General features: G+C 36.2%; 2 protein-coding genes across 2 annotated transcripts; both read right to left on the reverse strand.

Annotated features, from left to right (window-relative positions):
- Positions 1 to 4,707: 4,707 nt before the first annotated feature.
- LOC103324037 (NAD(P)H-quinone oxidoreductase subunit, putative (DUF581)) lies at positions 4,708 to 7,566 on the reverse strand. Its single transcript, XM_016792569.2, has 3 exons — positions 6,557 to 7,566; positions 5,627 to 6,462; positions 4,708 to 5,193 (listed from the first exon to the last, which is right to left on the reverse strand). The coding sequence occupies exons 2-3, from the start codon at positions 6,421 to 6,423 to the stop codon at positions 5,115 to 5,117; spliced, it is 876 nt and encodes a 291-aa protein (XP_016648055.2). The 5' UTR covers positions 6,424 to 6,462; positions 6,557 to 7,566; the 3' UTR covers positions 4,708 to 5,114.
- A 13,053-nt stretch (positions 7,567 to 20,619) lies between these two features.
- Positions 20,620 to 22,176, reverse strand: LOC148919929 (protein FAR1-RELATED SEQUENCE 5-like). Its single transcript, XM_089044671.1, has one exon. The coding sequence runs from the start codon at positions 22,151 to 22,153 to the stop codon at positions 20,648 to 20,650; it is 1,506 nt and encodes a 501-aa protein (XP_088900797.1). The 5' UTR covers positions 22,154 to 22,176; the 3' UTR covers positions 20,620 to 20,647.
- Positions 22,177 to 22,663: the final 487 nt, after the last annotated feature.

Raw genomic sequence — 22,663 nt, forward strand, 5'->3', positions numbered from 1 at the left:
TGCTCTCTCTTGCGGGTGATGATTTTAAATTTTAATATTTAGATTTGTTGTGAAACGACGCAAGTACCCCTTTCGTTACGGTATTTCTGGCCAACAAATGGACACGTCCGGGTTGCTTTGCCGCCATTGCTGCTTCGGTCGATCAGCCCAGGGCCCAACCAAGAAGCCTTTGGGCTAGCTTCACCCAATAATGATGCGAAATGCTGGACTTAGGCCCAATATAACACAAAATGTAAACGAGAACAGAAATGTGACACAAGAAGGAACAATAAGAGACGAAACTAATAGCATATGTGGGTTAAGCTAGTTTGTTAAGGCATTATGCCATCCCTTTACATTCAAATTTGATTTTCCTCCCTAATTAATTAAAATTCATTTCACTATCGCTTATATAAAAATAAATAAATAAATTGATTATTTTAAATTGTAATGTATAAGTTTACACAACTGAACTCAAAGCATTATGTTTAGTGGGTTACAATTGAAAATACATAGCAATATAGGTTACGTTTTCTTTCTCCCACAAAAGCCACCCTGGTCTATAAATAAGGGTTTTGCCCCAAGACACCAGGTAATAGTAACTTGGCACAAGCATTCTTACTTTGTTAAATTACTTATCTCCCTTCTTCTTCAACTTACTTAAGCATCGAAAGGCCTTCGAGTGGTACCCCACTAGTGCCTAAGGTTTTATCGTGTTTTTTCCATTCTTTTTGCATATCACGTTCCCTTCTGCCGAAGGGCCCACAAAACCAAATGCATAGTCATCTCTAAGTTTGGTCCACTAAGGTTACCTCCAGCTCAAGCCCCCAGCATGGGAAAATAGCGGCCCCAGGCCCAAATCCCTCTTCCAGCACTCAAGGTCCAGCCCGCAAGGGGTGGGACCCACCAACTCGAGCAAGCCCACGGGCAAAAATTGACAAGGTTGTTGCCCGAAAGCTACTGACGTCAGCTGTTGTTTTTCAATCCAACGACTATAAGCCCCGTGGCTTCTCTTGGAGCCTTATATCCAAAAATCTTATCCAATCCAACGGTTGTCTAATTTTTGGCTAAAAAAAATTTGTAAAAAATATCAAGAAATTATGGAATTTTTTTCTATAAATACCTACCAATATTATTCACTTTCCACACCAAATCTTCATACAAATTCATCTTATTCCAATATTTTTCACTTTCCACACCAAATTTTCTACTACAAAATTCCATTTATGCAAAATGAAACGACCTGACCCAAATTCCACTTTGGAATCCAGGTCGAATCTGTTAAAGCCCGACACATGGTGGTGTGGGTCGTAAATGACCAAAATACCACAAAACAATAACACAAACCACGAGGCCCTAACTCGTGGCTGCGCTGATAATGTAAGCGCCTCACGCCCTTCTTGAGGAATCAAGCCACACGTAGTTCTTTCCTCTGTTCTTGACCAGAATCGGTTTGTTTTATCAGTAAACCTCACTATAGGGTGACATTCTGGAGTATCCAGGACTCGCTTTACTATCCGTCAAATACTATACGATCCTGAAATTACTTAGATTAACATATCTGAAAATGGTTACGATCCAACCGTTCAAACATGAACCCGGGAATCACCCACTAGGCGAGATCCGTTCGGGGTTCAAACGTTATCCGAATTAAAATCCGAGAAATCCTCCGTGCTCGTGGGGACTAGGAGATTATTCTATGGCTGACTCTGGTCCCCACCCTACGCCCACGCGCCGCCACATGCGCCGCCAGCGCGTGGTGCCGAAAGCGATAACACTCCTCCGGAAAAACTCTAAATCACGGCTCAAGACTCCTACCCTAGATATAACACCCTATTTGGAGCCACTTTTGTTCTTCGACCTACCCCAAAAAGTGGCTGGAACTGTGCTCTCAAAACCTGAAACCTAACTCGTAAATCGAGCTATCTACGCTTGAAATTTCTGAAATCCTACACAACGAGCAGCTAGAGCATGAAAAATAGCTAAAAAAATCATACCTCACTAGTCCGATTTGGTGGTCGGACGACGGAGAACGAAAGGTTGGAAGTTCATCAAAAATCGCCAAAGACCGCTGTTTCGTGGCAGATTTCGGCAACTATGGCGGCAGATCGAGGCGGTGAAGGCTGGGGCTGGAAGAGGGAAGTGTGGTGGTTCTAACGAAACTAGTCTTGCTCGAATCGGGGGTCGGAGTTGAGAGAAAACACCTCTCGAAGTCGGCTGCTCCCCCCCCAAAATGCAGAATTCTGGGTTTATAAAATCTGAACTTTGAAATATTTACGGTTATGCCACTGAAATTCTTTTAATCGTAACTCATTCGTTACAACTCCGATTTGAGTCTACTACGTGTCTACGGACTCGTTTCATCGCGCTCTACGCAACTGTATAACTGAAATCCCCAAATTCCTTCCCAGTCAAAAAGTTAACTTTTAAACTAATAAAATATTCTAGGAGTATAATAGTCTTTTAATGGAATACATTAGTAATTAAGTATTAATTCAGGACCGGGTTGTTACACAAAAACACAAATGGCCTCTTCCATCGAAGTCGGAGGATAATGGACAAATGTTCGAAGAGGTCAAAATCTTGGCAACGAGGTAAAAAAAATTAATAATTGCCCTTTAATTCAATTTAATGTCATTTTTTTAAAATATATTTATTGCATTTCCAATTTCTTTTCTTTTTTAATAGATTATTCAAGGCAAAACAAAAAAGAGGAAAACCATTACACATGGCTCCTCAAGTGAACAATGCCCGTAGTCGGTTTCAGTGATGCGTTCTGTGTCGGAAATAATGACACTATTACGTCCTCCGAAGGAAAATACTCCCCCACGTTATGATCCAGTGGAACCACCTCCGCCAATGATTGAGTCGTCCTTATACTTGATTGTGTCGGGCTATAAGGACCAGAAGTATTTGAATTGTATGATGAGTGAGTAGGTATTTTAATTGTATGATGAGTGAGATGTGAATTTGTAATAAATATGGACATGTGGCAACCGAAAATCTTATCTAAAAATTTAATCATAAAATTTTGTCCGAAAATCTTATCAAAATTAATGGTTTAAGTATAAAAAATAGAAAATAAACTAAAATGAATAGTGTTTGCCTTTGCCCTTGCCCTTTGGGGTGGAGGTGCTCTAATAATCATTTTTGGGTATCAACACATCTTTAAGAGTTGGGTTACAAATGAAAACATCCGAAGGAATGATTGAATATTAACACCCAATTGCATTCAGATTAATGGTTTAAGTATAAAAAATAGAAAATAAATTAAAATAAATAGTGTTTGCCCTTGCCCTTATCCTTTGGGGTAGAACCAAAAAAGGTAATGCTGCCACTATTTATGTGAATAACCTTGCCTTGCCTTTGTCTTGCCCTTGCCCTTTGGGGTGGAGTGGAGGTGCTATAACGATCATTTTTGGGCATCAACACACCTTTAAGAGTTGGGTTACAAATGAAAACATCCGAATGAATGGTTGAATATTAACCCCCGGTTGCATTCAGATTAGCAAAACTTGTATGTAACAAGTGTATCTCTCTCACAGTAAGTGGTCTCATGCTAGAATATTGTAAGAGGGAGAGTGTAAGACATGTTACATGTAACTTTTTGTCGTATAAATGTGACGCGTTGCTCCATTAGCTCTATTAATTTAAAATATGGGATGTTACTACCTCTGGTTATGACTGGGGAGTCGTTTGTTATAAGCTACAAGTAACTGACTTCCATTTCCACTTTTATTCTATCTATGTTCCTTGTCAAGACATGTCAACTTATTTTGTTTTTCTCTGAAATGTCACTCTCGTTTGGTTTACATATTGGAGTTGGAGGTGTGATGAATGATCATGCAAGCAAACTTGGCTCTACTCTCGTTTTCAATATACACCAACATAGTCTTCGCTTCTATATATATCCTACATTATAGGGGAGAGAGAGAGAGAGAGAGAGAGAGAGAGAGCTTTAAATTAATAAGCTTATAAGGAAATATGATTCTCTGCTTATGTTATAGTGAGTCCAAAAACCATATCGTCTTGGACTTTAAAGTTTAGTATTTATAGTTTATATTCAAACAATAATTAGATGAAAGTCTAAAACCGCATAATTTTAAACATAAGCACAATATAATTTATAAAAGCACTGAAAACACAAGTAGAGGATTTAGTCATTTTATTTTATTTTTAAGACAAAAACTACTCTAACGTTATTTTATAGGTGCGTACGGTACAAAGGAATAACATTTAATTCAGACTACACAAGTTCAATTATATGGGGAAGAAATGCGGCCAAAATATAGTCTTTTCCAAGTGAAATATGCACAAGTCTTTACCAAGAAAGAAAGGTAGGTAGATGTCTTGATGTCTTACTTTGAAAATTGGACTTAATATAAAATTAGCCTTATGCGGAATTATTCCCTTGAAATCAGTCCAAGAAACTTTTTTCCCTAAAGTACGCACTCTTGCTCAGAGTGGTAATCAAAGCTCCCAGAATATGAGAATAATCTAATCAAGAAAGCTTTGAAAAGATTGTATTAAAAGAAGAAAAAAAGAAAAAAGAAAAGGGCAAAGTGTCAACATGTGTTGAAACAGACATCGTTTATGAAAAGAAAAGAATCTACTTCAACCGAGATCATTGGCACTATGGACAACAAAAGTAAACAGAGATCACTGCTAGCTTTTGTCATGCATCATCTTCATCATCATCATCTTCATCACCACCAACAACACCAAAGCTTTGAAACCCAACAACAATTACCAAATTATCATTTCAACAAAATTTAACTCTACAACATCTCAGCCTTTCATTCCCTCCTCTACAACTCTCTCTACAAGGAGGGGAAAGCAGAAAGCACAGAGAAAAAAAAGAAAAATGGAAAATGAGGGAAAGCCTAGAGGAAAAAAAAGTAAGTGAAATGAAAAAGAAAAGAGATACATTTTCCCAGAAAATTCAACTACCACTTTGTCTTGCATGTATCTGCAATTCATAGATTATATTTAATGACACAAAAGACTATCTTTCCCTATTATTAGAACCAAAAAGAAAGGAAAAAAAAGGGAAGGCTCTCTCTGTTGAAGGCAAGACAGATATTTGGAGCTTTTCCAGTGAAGTGTCAGGAACAATTTCCATAGGCCCGGTCAGCTCACAGTTTATCCACTCCCTCCTCCTCCAATAACATCTCCTGGTAACGACATTCACGGCTGCAGAACGCCTTCTCACCTCTGCAAGAAAACCCAATTTGACACTTCAATGGATTGCTTAAAATTGTAATTGGCTGCATAATTTTATTATTAGTTGGTTGGATGGGATTAGATGGGTTTATTATATAGCAGAAGATACCCTGAATAATATTGGATCTGTAGTTCTAATATATTTTAAGTAACCCCAATCCATAATTCTATTATAACATGAATTTATGATTCTAGTATAATAATATAAGATTCTAAGATGATACAATTTGAGGTGGAGTCTCAGCCATGACATCATATGTTATGCAACTAATAAGCATGATCCAAGGCTAAGAAAAACATGAACATTGGATTTCATGTGAGAGGCAAGGAAACATGAACATGAACATGAACAGAACAAAATATGAATCATATGATTAAAGAACAAAAAAAATCTGAAAGTACTGAAAAATAAGATTGAGCTAACCTGTACATGAAAATATCTTTGCCCGGCCCAAGATTCTTCTTGCAATTGTCACAGAAGCTGAGGAAACTCTCAGACAGATAGCTTGAACCATTTACCTTCCCGCCTGGAGAAAATTCAGGGACACCCTCAGAGCTCTCCACAATGCAATTGTCAAAGATATGAGTGGTTTTTGGGTTTGGACCATGGGAAATCACACAAGTATAATCTTCAGAGAGCTCCATTTCACTAACAGAGAGACAGCTTCTGAAAACCCGAGCCGAATTCATGGTCTCAAGGCCTGAATTCGCAGATTTAAATGGGGAATTCTTAGCTGGGGACTCAGATGAGACAGAGGAGAAAGAACCCAATTGAGAATTCTTGGTCCTGATGCTGAAATCAGCTGCAGATTTTGGTGAATCAGAAGGTGAGAGAACAGAGGGCTGCAGAGGAGGGATTTGAATCTTAAGCTGTGACCCAAAAATAACCATCCGGCTTTCGGGTTTTGATGGTTTTGGATTAGAGCCATCATCATTGAGAGCATCAACAATGGCAAGGCCAATGCCTTTGGGGTCCAATTTGTCCCATGGGCGTTTGGTTTCAGGTTCTGGAGTTCTTGGGGTGTTTGATTCAGACCAGAAGGGGTTTCTTAGACCAAAGAATGGCTTGGTTTCGAGTATGGAAGTTGGGCTCATTACAGCGTCGGTTTCAGAATAACCTTTTGAGGTGAAACTAGTGAACAATCTCGGAGAAGTGAAAAAAGACGAAGTGGGTTTTGTGTATTTCTCTGCCGGGGAGGGTAGAAAGTTATTGTCTGCCATTAGAGCTTGCTTTCTGGTCAGTATAGCTATATAATTTCTCTGCAAACAAGAAAAAGAAAATACAAATGCACCCAAGATGAGAACTTTAATTCAACTTTCAACTTTGCTTATGAGAGAGGGGGAGAGAAATTACAGAGAAAGGTGAGGACTTCGACTCCCAAACTGCCACAGATTGAAGGTGAAACTCCAGAATACAGCAGAAGATTGTGACTTTTTAAGCTCTATGGTGTTAGAGAATGGTGGATGAAAGAGTGCTAGCACTACAGTCAAAACAACCATCTTGAGAAAACCCAGAAATCAGAACTTCCAGAAAAGATTCCATGAAACTATTCTCTGCTAGAACTCTGTGACCTCCATATCTAAAGACTCAGAAAAATCCCAAGGGAAAAAAAGGTTTAAAAAAAGCTCACTGCTTCCGCGAGTTTCTCGCTCTTCCTTCTCTCTTATCAACTCTGTCAAGCAAGAAAGAAAAGAGAGAATCCCCAAAAGCTCAAAACCGACATGCAAAGAGACCCTCTAGAGTCATGATCAAAGGACAAGACGTGCATGCATCAGACAACAGAACAAAGAAAGTTTGTATTTTGTTCCTTCTTTTGCTTGTTGGGCTCAGCTTTATTTCCACTTTCTTGTTTTTGTTTTCTTTTATGCTCTGGTTTTGTGTCCTTGCTTAGTACTAAGCTCTCAGCAAAACTGGTTTATCAGAAAAATGATTCAGATTTTGGAAGCAAACAAGGGCCAGCCCAAATTACAAAGTTAAAAACAACGGCTGCTCATGAATAAAAACCCAGAATGAAAACAAACAAAAAAACTGGTCATGAAAGATGATCAATTGATCATCGTTATGTGTGTGCCCTTTCTCTGACTCTTTTATCTCTCTTTTCTTGGTGGGGTTTCTATCTCTTCTACTCTGTTTCCTTCTCTCTTTATTTGCCCACTAAATCAGTTTCTCACATAACCCTGAAAAATCGAAATGGGAGTTGCAGAGAGACTCAGAGAGAGAGAGAGAGAGAAGGGAGGGAGAGAAAGCTCGTGGAGTTTAGGGGTTGGTGGGGTGAATATAAAGATGCGTGTGCATGAGAATCAGTGGGTTTGGTTTTGCTAAAACCACCCACGCACTGTCCAGGTTATGAATCGATCGATGGCAGTTTTTTTCACGGCAGTTTTTCCTTTTGGCCAACAATTTCTCATCTCTCTCTCTCACTCTACAGTCCCACTTTCTACAGTCACCTTACATAATTATTGGATACATATTTTTGTCAGTGGAGTTTTGAGCAACAGCCACGCGATTCACAGAGAAAAATACCCACGCACGCCAAGGCTTGACCAATCTCACAGCATCAAGACCTTTAGCTCCACTCGGCTTGGCTGAGGCTCAAGCATTACGGAATTTTTATTTAAGAACATCTCAAATCGATGTGTCAAAAGTACCACATAGACCTTTAACATCTAGAAATAACATCTCACATCACTCCAACCGATGTGTCAAAGCTGATGTGGAATGAAGGCTGGAGGTTGAGATATTATTTTTGACATCCCAAAAGTAAGATATCAAATGAATATTTTATTATTTTTCTTTTCTTTTCTTTTTAATTAAAATATATCAATACTAAAATGTAATAAAATAATAATTTAATTTGACATATCGAGTGGAGTGTAAAGCTGTGTAAAATTTCAAATAGCCACATCAGCCATCAAATTTTTTAATTTGATGTTTGGTATTTGATATCTCCCTTGGATATGTATCTTCAAACGATGTGTCAAAAATGCCACATAGACATTTAACGGCTATAAATAACGTCTCACATTACTCCAACCGATATGTCAAAGTTGATGTAGAATGAAGGCTGAAGGTTGAGATGTTATTTTTGACATCCTAAAAGCAAGATGTCAAATGAATCTTTTATTATTTTTAAAAGATAGCTAGTTATTACTTTCATTTATTATTTTCCTTTTTTTATTTTTTTTCTTCTTTATCTTAAATGATTTGATTGTTACAATAATTATTTATTTGACATATTGGGTGGAGTGTAAAACTACGTAAATGTCAAATTGTCACATCAGCCATCAAATTTAAATTTGATGTTTGATATTTGACATCTCCCTTAGAGATGCTCTAAGTTGATCTAGAATGAAAATGATAATTGAGTTCGTCTCGTTTCGCGTCATGTTATTTAGATTGTATCGTTGCGAATTTATGTACAATGTTGTTTGATCATAGTCAAAACACAGTGCTCTTCACTTGCAAAGTTAAGTTTATATCAAACACTATTGTTATGAAACTATGAGTTTACTTTTGTTTCTTATTTCTAAGAACAATTTAATCTCTGTGAGACAATTGTTGGTGGAGCATCTATGTATTAATAGCCGGCTTTATTTTTTATTGGCTTAAATGTTAAAAGAATAATGTTACTCTTATCATATTTGTATACCACTTCTTTATACCATCTTATGTGGCAGCTGAGGTGGATAGCCACATCAATTAAAATTATTTAATATTTTCTTTTTTTTATGATTTATTCCCGTATTTGTTTTTGTAATTGCTTTAATTAAAATATACTTCATTGATTTAATTGATGTGACATATAATATGGATGTGCCACATAATGTGGTATAGAATTGTGGGATAAAAATGTGGTAAGTGTAGCATTATTCATGTTAAAATGGTCCTTGTGTTTTACACATTTGGCAAATTTAATCACTGTGTTTTCAGTTTGGTCAATTTAGTCCCCGTGTCTTACTATGTTAGCCAATATTGTTCATTATGTTAAATTACCTTTAAAAAATTCATTAAAATTAAAAAATTAATATAAAAAATTGTTAAGTTAAGTTTATAATATTAATACAAATAACAAAATAACAAAATAAAAAAGAAATTCTGGAAAACCAACAGACTCTGTCCTTCTCTCATGTTTGCTGCCACCCAACACAACACCACAACCATCGTTCTTGGGCAATCTGATGTTGAATCTTTTCACTCATATTTTCGGGGGTGGGTGGGATGGAAAAAGGAAGAGAGAAAGAGAGATGGAGGAGTTGTGGGGAGGGAAGGGAGGGCTCAGGCTAGGTTTCTTTATCCCTCCAAGGGTTTGTTGGTTCGTAAATTTGTGCCCCTCACTGGGCTAGGGGCCGATTCTTTGATGGCTCCAAGAGAAAACCCATCAAGGAAACCTTCAATTGTTGTACTCATGATATTGAAAGGTGAGGCACTTTACTGCAATGAATGTGGAGCAAAGCAAAAGAATAAGCGAAAAGAAACTAAAGAACTTGGTTGCCATGTTGGGATTCGACAATTGAGAGAGAGAGAGAGAGAGAGAGAGAGAGATAGGGTGGTGGCTGGGACTCCTCATGGTGGTTGTGGTGGCATGAGAACATAGAGGCTGTCGGGTTTCCAGATTGTTTTTTTTAACATTTATTTATTTTAATTCATATTTGTTTGCTTTGTAAATAGAACTTAATAATTTTTAAAATTTTAAATGAATTTTTTAACGGCAATTTAACGAAATGGACAACATTTGCTAACGGAATAAAACACAGGGACTAAATTGGTCGAATTAAAAACACAAGGACTAAATTTGACAATTGACTAAAACACAAGGACCATTTTAACATTTCAGCCTTTTTTATTTGTTTATGAAACCTCGATTTTACGCGGAAAACTATATTAATGAACTTAAAAATTACAATGGAGACATAAAGCCTACCCAAATCCATAGAACCACAAAATAAAGGCGTCTTGGGATTGTAAACACTTGCATTTTCAATGTCTTGTCTATTTTTAGAAGTAAAACTATAATATATAGATCATATGATCTATCAGCAACAAAAACACACACAAAAACAAAACAAAAAAAGATCATATGGTCTAACATATTATACATCATTTGTGTATTTATTAGATTATTCACTAATTCTTGAAGCTTGACCCCCTCCTAGGGATGTATCAATCCCAAATATTTAGGGCCCGTTTGGTATTTAACTTGAATTCAACTTTTTAAACTTAAAAACATAATTTGAATCCAAAATAAAGAAAACCTGTTTGGTTGCCCTATTTTTTAAAACTCAAACTCAATAACAACTAAAAAACACCCCAATTATTAAAAACAAAAAATATGTTTTTTTTTTCTGTTTTTTCTAACAACTCATAAGTTCTCAAATTTTTATGATTTGAGAATAGTTTTCAAGTTGCATACCAAACAAGTTTCTGAATTTTAAAAATAAATTTAAGAACTCTTTATTTTTAAGAAAAATTCACTTCATTAGAGTATAGAATTTGTTTGCTTTATCATTTGGGCTTCGCCAGCTACCAGACCACAAAAGAAGAGGAAAAAGATTTGTAGTGGTATTCTATGATTTTTTTTATTTATTCTAAGTTGTTGACAATTCTAAAGTTCAACTTGAGAACCAAAATTCAATAATTTTGGGATCTTGGTTGAGTTCAGGTCTCATGTATCCAGGGGGTGTGACCTTTGAGGGAAGCCATTTCCCCGGCCTCGGCTAAGCGGCAAGCCGCTAAGTTTGTGGTCTGGTGGGCCCTGCCGGCCCGCTTACATCGGTGTGGGAAGTTCACGGGCGGTGCTGTAGAGTTGTAGACGTAAAATCCAAGACCGGGTGTCCTGAGCTAAAAACGTAAACCTAATGCGGGTCCCACCTAACTCCGAGTTAAGGAGTCCCCGACTCCTGGCCCCACAAGGGGTCCTACACCTCATCATGTATCATTATCTTGCAATTTCTTATTTAACCCATTAATTATAATGAATTGACAGTATTAATATTATTGGTTCACCCCACCATAATAATAATAACCCATTATAAAAGAAAAAAGAAAAAGAAAAAGAAAAAGACTTTTACGTACCTGCTTCATTAAACGGGGGCATAAAGAACCCGGAGGGCCCGTTTGGAATGATGATGTCCAATTAATGAGAACATACAATGACAAAACAGAGTATTAAATATTTTTACATAAAAATAAATATTTTCACTTTTATTTATTTTATGTATTTTTTAAAAGGATTTCTAGTCAATTTTTAGAGAGGTGGATTGGGCAACCAAAACTGGAGCTCCTTTTACATAAGCCTAGCAGAAAAAGAGAACAAACCGACATTTGTCATGAGTCAAATAGAAAAATAATTATGTTTATAATTTTGGCTGTTGAAACTTACGGCCGAGAATTATTCTCTCTCAGCCATAATCGTTTTGAGCAAAATCAGATCAAACAAGTGTAATCTACAAATTCATGCATCCATCAACATCGTCATCAATCGCACGGTAATTCATGTATAGAACGATTTGTGTTGAACGCATATCCCCTGATCAATCCGAAATGCCATGATGTAAGATTTGCGCAGCCAACACATGAATTATCCTAGTAGTTTATATGAATTTTCACATTCATCCTTGTAGAATTCTTTTTTCTTTGAGTTCCATCCTTATAGTTTTATTATGTTTGCACAGTGCTTGAAAGAAAATGCTTAAACAAGTCCACAAGTCCTCCAAAGTTTTCAACTTTTTTCTTTCTTTATAATGTTACATGTACTACATTTACTAATCATATCCCTCATAAAAATAAGACCAATCTATCACGTGAGTCCAATATGTAACTAGTATATCTACACAAATCAAATCCTAAGATAGCATTATAGCTGACAAGATCATAATTGTATATTCCATAACTTTGTTTAATAAGATAAGTTTTTTTCCTCAATTATTAGTCATAAATAAATCAAAGACAAATTAAGGCTAATCAACATCTATGAGTTTATTAATGCAATATGGTCCACAAGAAATGATTAATGAAATATTATTTAAATCATAGCGGCACTTGTGGTACCTAAGGCAGGATTTCCTCCTTAATCATTCATATGACCATGATTTTTTTTTTTTCAATTGACTTCAATCATGTAGCACAACGCACTAAAAAATCTTGAATGTCAAATACTCAAATGGGTATATCTCTGATTGAATTCCATCTCACTCATTTCGTTTCATTAAAAAGAAAATTGCGTAATGACACATCAATTAAAACCTAACCCAACCTCATGACACATCAATTAAAACCTAACCCAACCTCGCAACCCGGTGAAAATTGCAAAAGATTATACACTTGAAGTTTCCAAAGAATCAAAGATTAGGTTATTATAGCAATTTGACAAGCTTTGCGTACATTATTTTTTGTTGTCAATGTCATGCATCTATACTATACCATACTAGTCTATTTATTTTTCTGGTTGAATTCTCAGAGTACAATGTAGATCATACGTTTGTACAAAGTACTTTTGCATTACTGATTACTTGTCGTGTGTGCAGAATAAATTCTAATTTAATCTCAAATTTAATAAAGTTTCACTCTCTTTTTTTTTTTTTCTTTTTATGATTAAATGTATAGAACTAGTCTTGGGTTTCACTATAATCGCCTCTTTTATTTTCTAGGAAATTTTCAAACTTCCTCACAAACTCATGTCGTCATCCATTAAAATTCAACTCATCTATGTAGACAAATTTAAGTTCAATGCTCTTATATATATTTTTTCAGGTTGTCTAAGCTAAATTATTTAAGTTCATAATGGTTTAGGAGGTAACGAACTTTTCTAGATTTAGAGCATGAATTAATTAACATATTTGCTCTCTTCAAGAGCTTTGTTATTAGAAGCACACATACAAAGACTATTTCAAAGGATAATTACGTCGTCCACACAATGATAAATCAATTTATGTCACAGGAAAACATTCAACCCTAGTATATCACACTTATTATCAACGCCGCGATATACTCTCTAACTTAACTACATGTATAGTTCGTCATGTATATAGAGTTTTATACAAAAACATTCATTATATGTTGTATTTTATTTTGTCAAATATTCGATGTGAGACTTTACATTTTTCAATAATTTTTTCGGCAAATATGAGTAAGTTTGCATTCTAATTTGCAACTATAATAAAAGCCAAAGAAAGATTTTAGTAAAATAAGCATGTTCAAACAATTAGGTTCAGCTAAGTTTAGAATGCTAATAGGAATAGCCAAAATTGAAAAAGCTGGTAATTCTCAAAATATATATATAGACGGGACATCAAGTCACCTAATAACTGTAATCTTATTTGGTGGCAGACTCTAATAAGCACAACTACTTCAAGCGTTATTCCTTTGGCTTACGTACTTCAAGCTTCCTTTCACGAAGTAACCTTAGCTAGGGCCTTTAGGGCAAAAGCTCATAGATTCTTGAGAACTCCTTTATTTTTATTTTTTGGTTGTAATTCTTGAGACCTTGGATTGTGTTTTGGACACAAGACAGACAAGCAATATGATATGACAATGAGAAGGTCAGGGACCCCATCCCGTCTTGCCTTTCTTTTGTTTCTTTGGCCATCCCATCCCATCCCATCTTGTTAAGTAAGTTATTGCTGGGGTTGGGAGGGCCCTTCTTAGTAAGGCAGGGTCCCTTGTTGGCTAGGGAGAAGGTTTTGGGTGGATAAATCTGACCACGTCACCTATGAGATAACTCTCAAGAACCTACATATAGGGTGGAATTAGAATAGTGTCGGGTAAAACACCAATCTAGAATGTTTTTTCTTGAAATAATCGCACAAGTGACGTAGTCGGACCGTTCTTCTCCTAAATCCTAATGCTGTAAATGTCCAGTCCACTCAACAAGATTTGGATATCAGTGTAAGGTGCATTGCTTTTCAGTCGAATTGATCTTGATCAGGCTCCACATGAACAATATGATCATCAATGGAGTGGTGCAATGATTTATTCAAAGAAAAGATCCACATTGCTACAATATCCGGTTGATTGTCTGCCGCATGCACGTCAGCATATCGATGTGGACTATTTAATTTGATGAAAGGTTCTTTTTTTAAAAAAAAATTTCACTAATGGTCTTTTAGGTTTACGAAATTGTCACGAATCGTCCTTAAGGTTTTTTTTGTATGACATTAATAGTCCTTAACGTTAGGACATTCTATCACAAATGGTCCATACTGTTACAAATTATGTTATGTGTTTAACGTAGAAGATAAGTAGAGCCACATGTTCAATCACACATTGTGACATTTGGATTAAATAAATATATATATTTAATGAAAATCCTTTTATTTTTTCGTGCAACTTCCCACCTCCTCCCTATACTTATCTCTCTCCCGTTGTCCTCTCTCTCCCCCCCTTCTCTTTCCCACTGCCCTCTCTCCCTTTATTTTCTCTCCCCTTATGCTCGCCCTCTCTCCTCCATGTGCTTTCCCTCTCCCTCTATTTTTCTTTCTTGCCTAGAAGAACCCGACAACCCCATCCCCACCCTCTCCCTTTGTATATTTTGCAAAAGAATCACTTGCATAAGGGAAGTTCCACATTTCCTTTCACACAAACATTTATTCAAAGAAGTTAAAAAAAAAAAAATTAAAAGGTAAAGGGAGAGCATAGGGGAAGACTAGAGGAGGCGAGAAAATACAAAGGGAGATGGTAGGGTTGGGCGTGGGTTTCGGGTGGGGATGGGAATGTTCGGGTTGTGGGCAAAAAAAAATTGAAGGAGAGAGGGAGAGCATAGGGGGAAGAGGGTGGAAAGGGATGGCATATGGGGAGAAAGACGAAGAAGAGGGAGGGGGATGAGAAGTTGCAGAAAAAGTATTTTCATTAAAAAAAATTACTTATTTATTTAATTCACATGTTACGATGTGATTGAACATGTGGGCTCTACTTATCTTACACGTCACACTTAACAGAATTTTTAACAGCATGGATCATTTGTGATAAAAGGTCCTAACGTTAAAGACTATTAATGTCACAAAAAAAACCTCAAGGACCATTCGTGACAATTTCATAAATCTTAGAGACCATTTGTGATAAAAAGCCTTAAAGAAATGATGATGTATAGGCCTAGATAGGGTAGGGGGTCCATATGATATCATTTTGGTTTGATGGGATAAAAGATGAGACACCACCACTCAATAAAATTTTCAAGTTGAAAATGTAGTGCTAGATCTTAAGGCTTTTGATTTGATACGTAGCAATATGGATCTTAAGACTTTTGAAGAAGGTAATAATGCAAACCTCACAAGGTGTAGTTTGAAAAAGTAAAAAACCCTAGCTTCTGAGAGTGTCTTTCACCGCCGTTTCACCTCACTGAGAGGAAGGAGATCACGATCCTTCCCTTTTCTCTCATGTTTCTTACCCATGTTTTGAGTGTCTTTCGAGGTCCCTCTCGAAGCATTTAGCTTCACCCATTTTGATGGGTCCGAAGCTCTCTCCTTCTCGAGAGCTAGTGACTTGATCGAGTTTTCTTGCTTGGATATAAGGCTTTATACCTATATTCTTGTGAGTTTCTCTAGATCTCCATCATTCCAATGCTCTTAGTGTTGTCCCTTGCATGTCCCCTAATTGGTCGTTGTTTCTTCTAGGTGTATTAGTGATTTCGAATATTGTGGAGATGGAGTTTCACGGTTGATGTCGGCTATCACTCAGACTTTCTCTCTCTCTCCCCCTCTCGATCTAGCTTCATCTCTTGGTTACAACCACTAATCCAAAAAAACGATCTCTCGCGAACATATTGGAATGTGTAGAGCTACAACACAACTATGCTCGGGTGCTTGCACTGCCTCATTCCTTCATGTTTCATGGTTCTGGTTCTTATGGCATTAGGCTGTTTTGAGAGTTACTCAATTGTGGTGGCAGACCTGTGGTGGTGTCACATCCTAGAATCGACTCTGCCGTAGCACGATATGTTTGTGTCCCCCTCTCTGCCCTTATGGTTTTGTTTCTGGGAACTCAAGAGCAACTTCTCAGTGGGTCACCCATCTTGGGATTGCTCTAGCCCAAACTCGCTTAACTTTTGAGTTCCCATAAGATGGAGGTAGGCATGTACATATAAGACACATCACCCCCTCTCCGTTGGTCGATGTGGGATGTTACAATCCACCCCCCTTAGGGACCCGAAGTCCTCGTCAGCACACTCACACCACACGGTAGAATGACTCTGATACCAAATTGTCACATCTCGGGATCGGCTATGCCTTAGCTCGATATTGTCAGCTTTGGGTCCCCCTCTATGCCCTCACGGTCTTGTTTCTGAGAACTTAAGAGCAACTTTTCAGTGGGTCACCTATTTTGGGATTGCTCTAGCCCAAACTCGCTTAACTTCGGAGTTCCCATAACTCCGAAGCCAATGAGCTCCCAAAAGGTTTCGTGTTAGATGGAGGTGGGCATATACATACAAGGCACATCACCGCCTCTCCATTGATTGATGTGGGATGTTACAGGTGGTTATGTTTTTATGTTGTGTGTGTTGATGTTTTGTTCAATTGGGTGTTATGTTGGTTTAGTACAACTAGATTTGTCAAATTAAATTTTGTTTATCTGGTATCATCATCCGGGATAGTCTTGTTGTCCATATCCATGTGATATTGCAGATTAGTTTGTAATGAAATGCCATCATTCCATTTTTTTTAATAAAAAAAAAATAGTAATTCTCAACAAATCAACGAACAAGAAAGAAAGATAATAATCTCCATTTCAAGTGTAGGGCGGGCATATATCGTTAGTTGTGTTTTGTTTTCTTGCATTTCATGGTTCAAAATGAAATGATAAAATCATGCCATGCATTTGGTCTTACAAAATATATTTCCCGATGGTTCCTAAACTAGTTTATTTAATTTGCATTTGTGTGTATATATATATATATATATATCTTTAATGCGGATATTCGAATGTCATTATTGTGCGGACACTATGTATTTTATACTACCTCCCTTACTTTTTTTTTTCTATTTATAATAACATCCGCATAATAATAACGTAAATAAGAGAATAACTGTGTATGTATAGCCTATAGGCATGCATGTAGTGTATAGAAGATAAAGACAGATACCTTTCACCCAAATCATCCTACAATAAAATCAGTAAAAGGAGTTAGGTAGCGCAGCTTCAATGCCACATGGAAATGGAATAGGATAGGGTCAATTTCTTGGGGGCCCGTTCAGATGTCTCTTTCCCATAGGTTTAACCGGTGGTGGTCCCACCCTCTCCACTAATTACTATGTCCCTTCTGATTGTCCCACCAATTGATTGTGAGCTATGATCAAATTTATTTATTTTTATTTGTGGTGCGATCTCAAATTCATCGCTTGTTTACTAGGGGTTTTTTTTTTTTTTGGAGAAGTGTTGCCTATCACTTTGTTAGCGGTTGATGGGCTTCAAGTCATAATTGGCTATGGATGATTAAAAAGTACATAATATAGAACAATTCATGAATGTTATGGGATGACATCCTCACTCAAGTCTTGCCATAATCTAGCAAATTTTTTTATTTCTTTATAAATCATGTTGGAAATTGTTATTAACACTCAATCTAAATTTATGCACTCGTAAAGAAGAATGTATGAAGTTAGTTTTGAAGTATATTTATTATTTTATGTTTTCTTTTAAATCTTTATTATTTAGGAGTTTATATACGTCTCACAATATAATATTTCACTTTCCTGCTCATTATATCTCCTATAAATGATCACGATGGTGGGGAAGGGAATAGAATTGGTGATCACCATAAGGGTAATGATGAATGCATGGAAAGGGGAAGGATAGATGGGAGCATTGTCATGCTCCATATCCAACTCTTAAAATAGAGAAAGCTTTAAATCCGAGGAGCGATAAATGAATTCTTAGTGGTTGTGGTTCTTTATAGTTAAGTTAGAACAACTCGGGGTAACTCCTAAGATAACTTAGAGTCTTTTTGGCTAAAAAGTAGCTTAAAAATATGAAGCATGATTAGAGATGCCCTTGATCTAGAGTAACAAATCAATGTTTCAGAAAGATTTTCATCTTAACACAAGCATGCACCATGTCCCGTAGCATAGCATAGACTCATCTATTTGGTAAACGTTCTGACATTTTAATTATAACTAGGATGGTCCAAGATGGCACATTAAACCCAACAGACTGATCAAGAAAAAGAAAATTGTACTGTATTTCGCCAAGATCAGATCAACGTTGACATATATATGATTTTATTTATATGACCGAAAAAATAAATTAATTTCGGATAAATGATAATAGAATTGGATTTATGCCTTCAAAGATTCCATCCTGAACATGGAATTGTGCCTGGAAGGATTCCAACTTACAAGTTAATCATTATGTTTCCGATGGCTACGTAAAGCTTAATTCATGTGGATAAAATTCATCCTAATAAAGGAAGAAAAGGGAAGGGGAAGATGCCCATCAGACTATGAAGGGGAGGGAGAAAATATTTACAAGAATGCCAAACACGAATAATTTTTTATGACAAAGGAGTGAGAAAGGGACCCAACTGAGTTTTGCTCAAGGGAATTGTTCCATAACAAGTAGTAAGACAAGTTTTTATTTTCAAATTGCTAATGTTACTTGTTGATTAAATTGTACCATATTTATTCGTTGTTTGGCTTATCACATCCCTTCCCTAGGAGAGATTTACTTACTTAATCTCTCTAGAAATAGGATCTAGGGAATATCGTTTTCGTTTATGTAAAGAAACATATTTCCCTACTCCGGTATCACTGTTTTCTTCTCTCTTCATGTCATTAATCGTACGAGAAGAGAGATAGAAAAAAAGAGACAGTGACACTGGATTATGAAGTTCCTCTCCTGTGTAAGAGCAGTGGCTTTGAATCTGATAGGGTCCTTTTTACTCTGCCAGGTGCCAATATCAAAACCAATACCAATTATCATTGGCCTTCCCCATTGGAGCAATCAATTTATCATTATCTTTGGCATATGTTGCGGACAACGATCACTTCAAGACGAACATCACAGGGGAAGCCAATAATTGATGTCCCAAGTGGTATCAGTCGTTCTATGCTGTATTTTTACCCCAAGTGGTATCAGTCGGACAACGATCACCTTACATACGAACTGTATTTTTAGCCACAAAACTCATGTGAACGGTGGGTTCACTTAAATTACAACCGGGTTAATGAAACCTGCACACTTCTTACATCGAGAATCTAAGCATCTTCCAAATAACAGAATTCTGTAATGAGGGCTTTATTTATATATGGCTCTTGGGTGAGGCTCTATCTTTTAAATGTTAGATTAAATTGGTTAGTCGTTAGATCAAATTAATTAGTCTAATCCAACAGTTAAGAAATAAGGCCATCTCCAAGTGGGATCCGGATCCTCTGCTCTGATTTTCTCTGCCATGATCTGCTTTACTTTTGTTCTCCATATGCCACCTCATTAAAATTTAATCTAACGGATTTAAAAGTTGACACATCATCCTAAAACAAAAACTCAATTTATTCCTAATTAAAAAAGAAAACAAAAATCCCTAACACCCAACTAACAGTAGTTAACGTCCATCTTTTTTTAATTCTTATTTTTTTTTTTCTGTTCTCCTTATTCACGTTCTGTTTTTTTTCATCTCCTTATTCACTTCTGTTCTGTTATTTTTTTTTAATCTCTTTCTGTCATTTTCTCCTATTTTTCTCTCCTTGCATAAACCATCATGCCATCATCTAGCTAACTAGAGTGCTAAAGAGAAAAAGAATGGATGTAGGAAATAGAATCGAAGAAATATTTATAATCTCCATTAAAAAGACAAAAGGTTTATAATCTTCCCATAAAATAAATGATAAACATAAATTTACACATCAATAATAAAAGAAAGAACAGTTATGTATCTTTGGCAAGCATTCCTATTGATATATTGACCTGTATAAAAAAACAAAGAAAAAACTAGTTAGTATTATACAAATAAAATTTCATAATAAAGGTATTACTGAATGCATAATATACCCATGAGTCCAGATGCCATCTCCAGTTTGATCAACATTTGAAGCTGTATGTGGCTTATCGATCATCAAGTTCATAGCCTATATAAGGTAGTTGTGAAAATTGATTATAATAAATAAAAAAATTTACCATGACTTACAAAAAGGATATTATAAATCTTAATATACCTGACTCCGCAGAATGCCATTTGAAACTTGTAAGTCTTGAAATTGTAAAGGGAAACTTGCAGGGTTAAGTAATGGTTGGAAACTATTTTGAGGTTCTCGATAAGGCATCCATGATATTGTATTAGGTGCCCCATGATCTTGTGCCTATGCAGTATTACAGTAAAATTTTAAACTAGAAACATGATATGAAAACAAAAATTAAATAAATGATACTTACAAGATGTGTAGCTGAATGACATATGTTATTATCTCTTAAGTGTTGCATTTGGAGATGCACCTGTTCATAATATACAAATTAAAAATTAAATTAATAAAAAATATTATTATATTGGAATTGAACTTTGAATGTAAAATAAGAAAATACCTGTGACGAACGAGAACTAGATGATTTTTTATTCTTAGCTATGTTTTTCTCCAAACAACTTTTTATTCTTTTTCTTCCACGGGAGGCTTCCCTCTTCTTTAATCCCTTTGCTTGGATAACTTTTGCACTATCCAAGAAACATGCCTCATTACCACCATTTGTCACTATGGTGGAAGGTGACCCTTGGCCATCCTTATCATGTACTTGACCATCCATTTTTGAACTTAACATGTCTTCAATGGTTTTGCTTAGTTGATTCAAATGACTAATAGAAATCTTATATGTTTCTTCACTCTCAGCAGCTCGAGATGATATCTTGGTAAACATGGAACATAAAGACCTATATCGAGATGTTTGTTGTAGTTTCACATCTGTTTGGATGTCACGTCCGTGCATATCTTTCACACTTTCAGATCTTGCTTTTCTTGTCCACCTTTTTAAGATATATTGGTCAGGAATTTCTTTGACATTCATGTAATTAGTAAGAATTTTCAGTGCATGGCTGCACAAGAAACCTTTCATCTCAAACAACCTACAACTACAAGAGACATCGCCATCTTTCTGTTTTCTAACACGTCGCTCTTTTGAGTTACCATGTAGGACAATTGTATACACCAAATCATCACCATCTTCGTCACAAGATATCATGTCTAATTCAAGTGATTTGATATACTGAGCTTGGAAATCCTCAAATATTGCTTTTGTATAAATATTTCCTGCCTTAACCACCATTGAAACAGGTATTGTCACCTTAGGTAACTTTTGACATAAAGCGTACTCTGCTTCCAACTCCTTATATCGCTTATCATTAAGTACCCTTTCAAAATGCATGAAAAACTGCACCACATCATGGTCCACATTCAAATAGTCTTTTAAGGTAGCATTAAAACTTTCACTTATCTGTGTGGTTTTTACTCTTGCAGACCAAGACCACTTACAGTATGCCATTGCCCATTTCTTCCTTAAATCAAAAATGCTTTCTAACCAAGGATGTCCACGCACATTGTATTCATCCAACATTGAATCCCAAGCAACTAAGAACTCATCTTCCTCCTCATAGTAATCCATAAATTGTGTTAAAACGCTCCTAACTCCACCTGTGCACCTAAATAAACTGTTTACATGTTTCATGGCATTTTGCATTATGTGCCATGTGCAAAGCCTGTGATATGTATCAGGCATCACATGTGCACAAGCCTTAACCATCGCAGCATCTTGATCAGTAAATAAGGTTTTTGGGGTCTTCTTGGACATGGCCTCTAAAAATGTTTCAAACAACCATATAAATGAATTGGCAGTCTCATCGTACAACAATGCTGCCCCAAAAATGGTAATCTCACGATGATGATTAAATCCCACAAACACTCCGAAAGGACGATTTGCTTCATTAGTTTTGTACGTGGTGTCAAAACACACAAAATCACCAAATTGACCATAATCAACAATCATCTTCGCATCAGCCCAAAATATATTAGTAATTTGCTCATCACAATCTAATTGCACAGCATAAAAAAAATGAGGGGTTTTCCAATGCTTCATTCTGAAAATACTTTAGTAAGCTTCCTGCTTCTCCATATGCCAATTTTCTTTGCCTCTTCGTCCGAAGGTAATTTTTTTGATCTTGTTTGATATATCCAAGAGATTCTCTTCCACCAACTTGCCTACCCATTAACTCATATGCTTGCCTAAGTGGAATCCCAGATTCTTCTGTCAAATCTACTTCAATAGCCTGTAAAGCAGATATTCTTCTATGAGACGGTAACATATGAGTGCATTCTTGTCTTACAAGAGGATGATTGTGGTTTTCCATAAAATGGCTAACCCAATACTTACCATTAGATTTATTCAACTTAATGCTCATTTTAGCATTACAACCCGTCCTTGTTTCTGCCCGAGAACTTTTGGTTAAATAATCTCGCTTATCTTTCGGTCGAAAACCCTCCTTGCAACAAACAAATA

Source organism: Prunus mume, linkage group LG2 (genome assembly GCF_029339155.1).
Source record: "Prunus mume cultivar Tortuosa linkage group LG2, ASM2933915v1, whole genome shotgun sequence".
NCBI classification, from domain to species: domain Eukaryota; kingdom Viridiplantae; phylum Streptophyta; class Magnoliopsida; order Rosales; family Rosaceae; genus Prunus; species Prunus mume.

Coding starts and splice junctions, on each gene's coding strand:
- LOC148919929 (XM_089044671.1), bottom strand. CDS start 22,153: ATGATTGTTGATTATGGTCAATTTGGTGATTTTGTGTGTTTTGACACC.
- LOC103324037 (XM_016792569.2), bottom strand. CDS start 6,423: ATGGCAGACAATAACTTTCTACCCTCCCCGGCAGAGAAATACACAAAA. Junction 5,194..5,626: donor AAAGATATTTTCATGTACAG/GTTAGCTCAATC, acceptor GTTTTCTTGCAG/AGGTGAGAAGGCGTTCTGCA.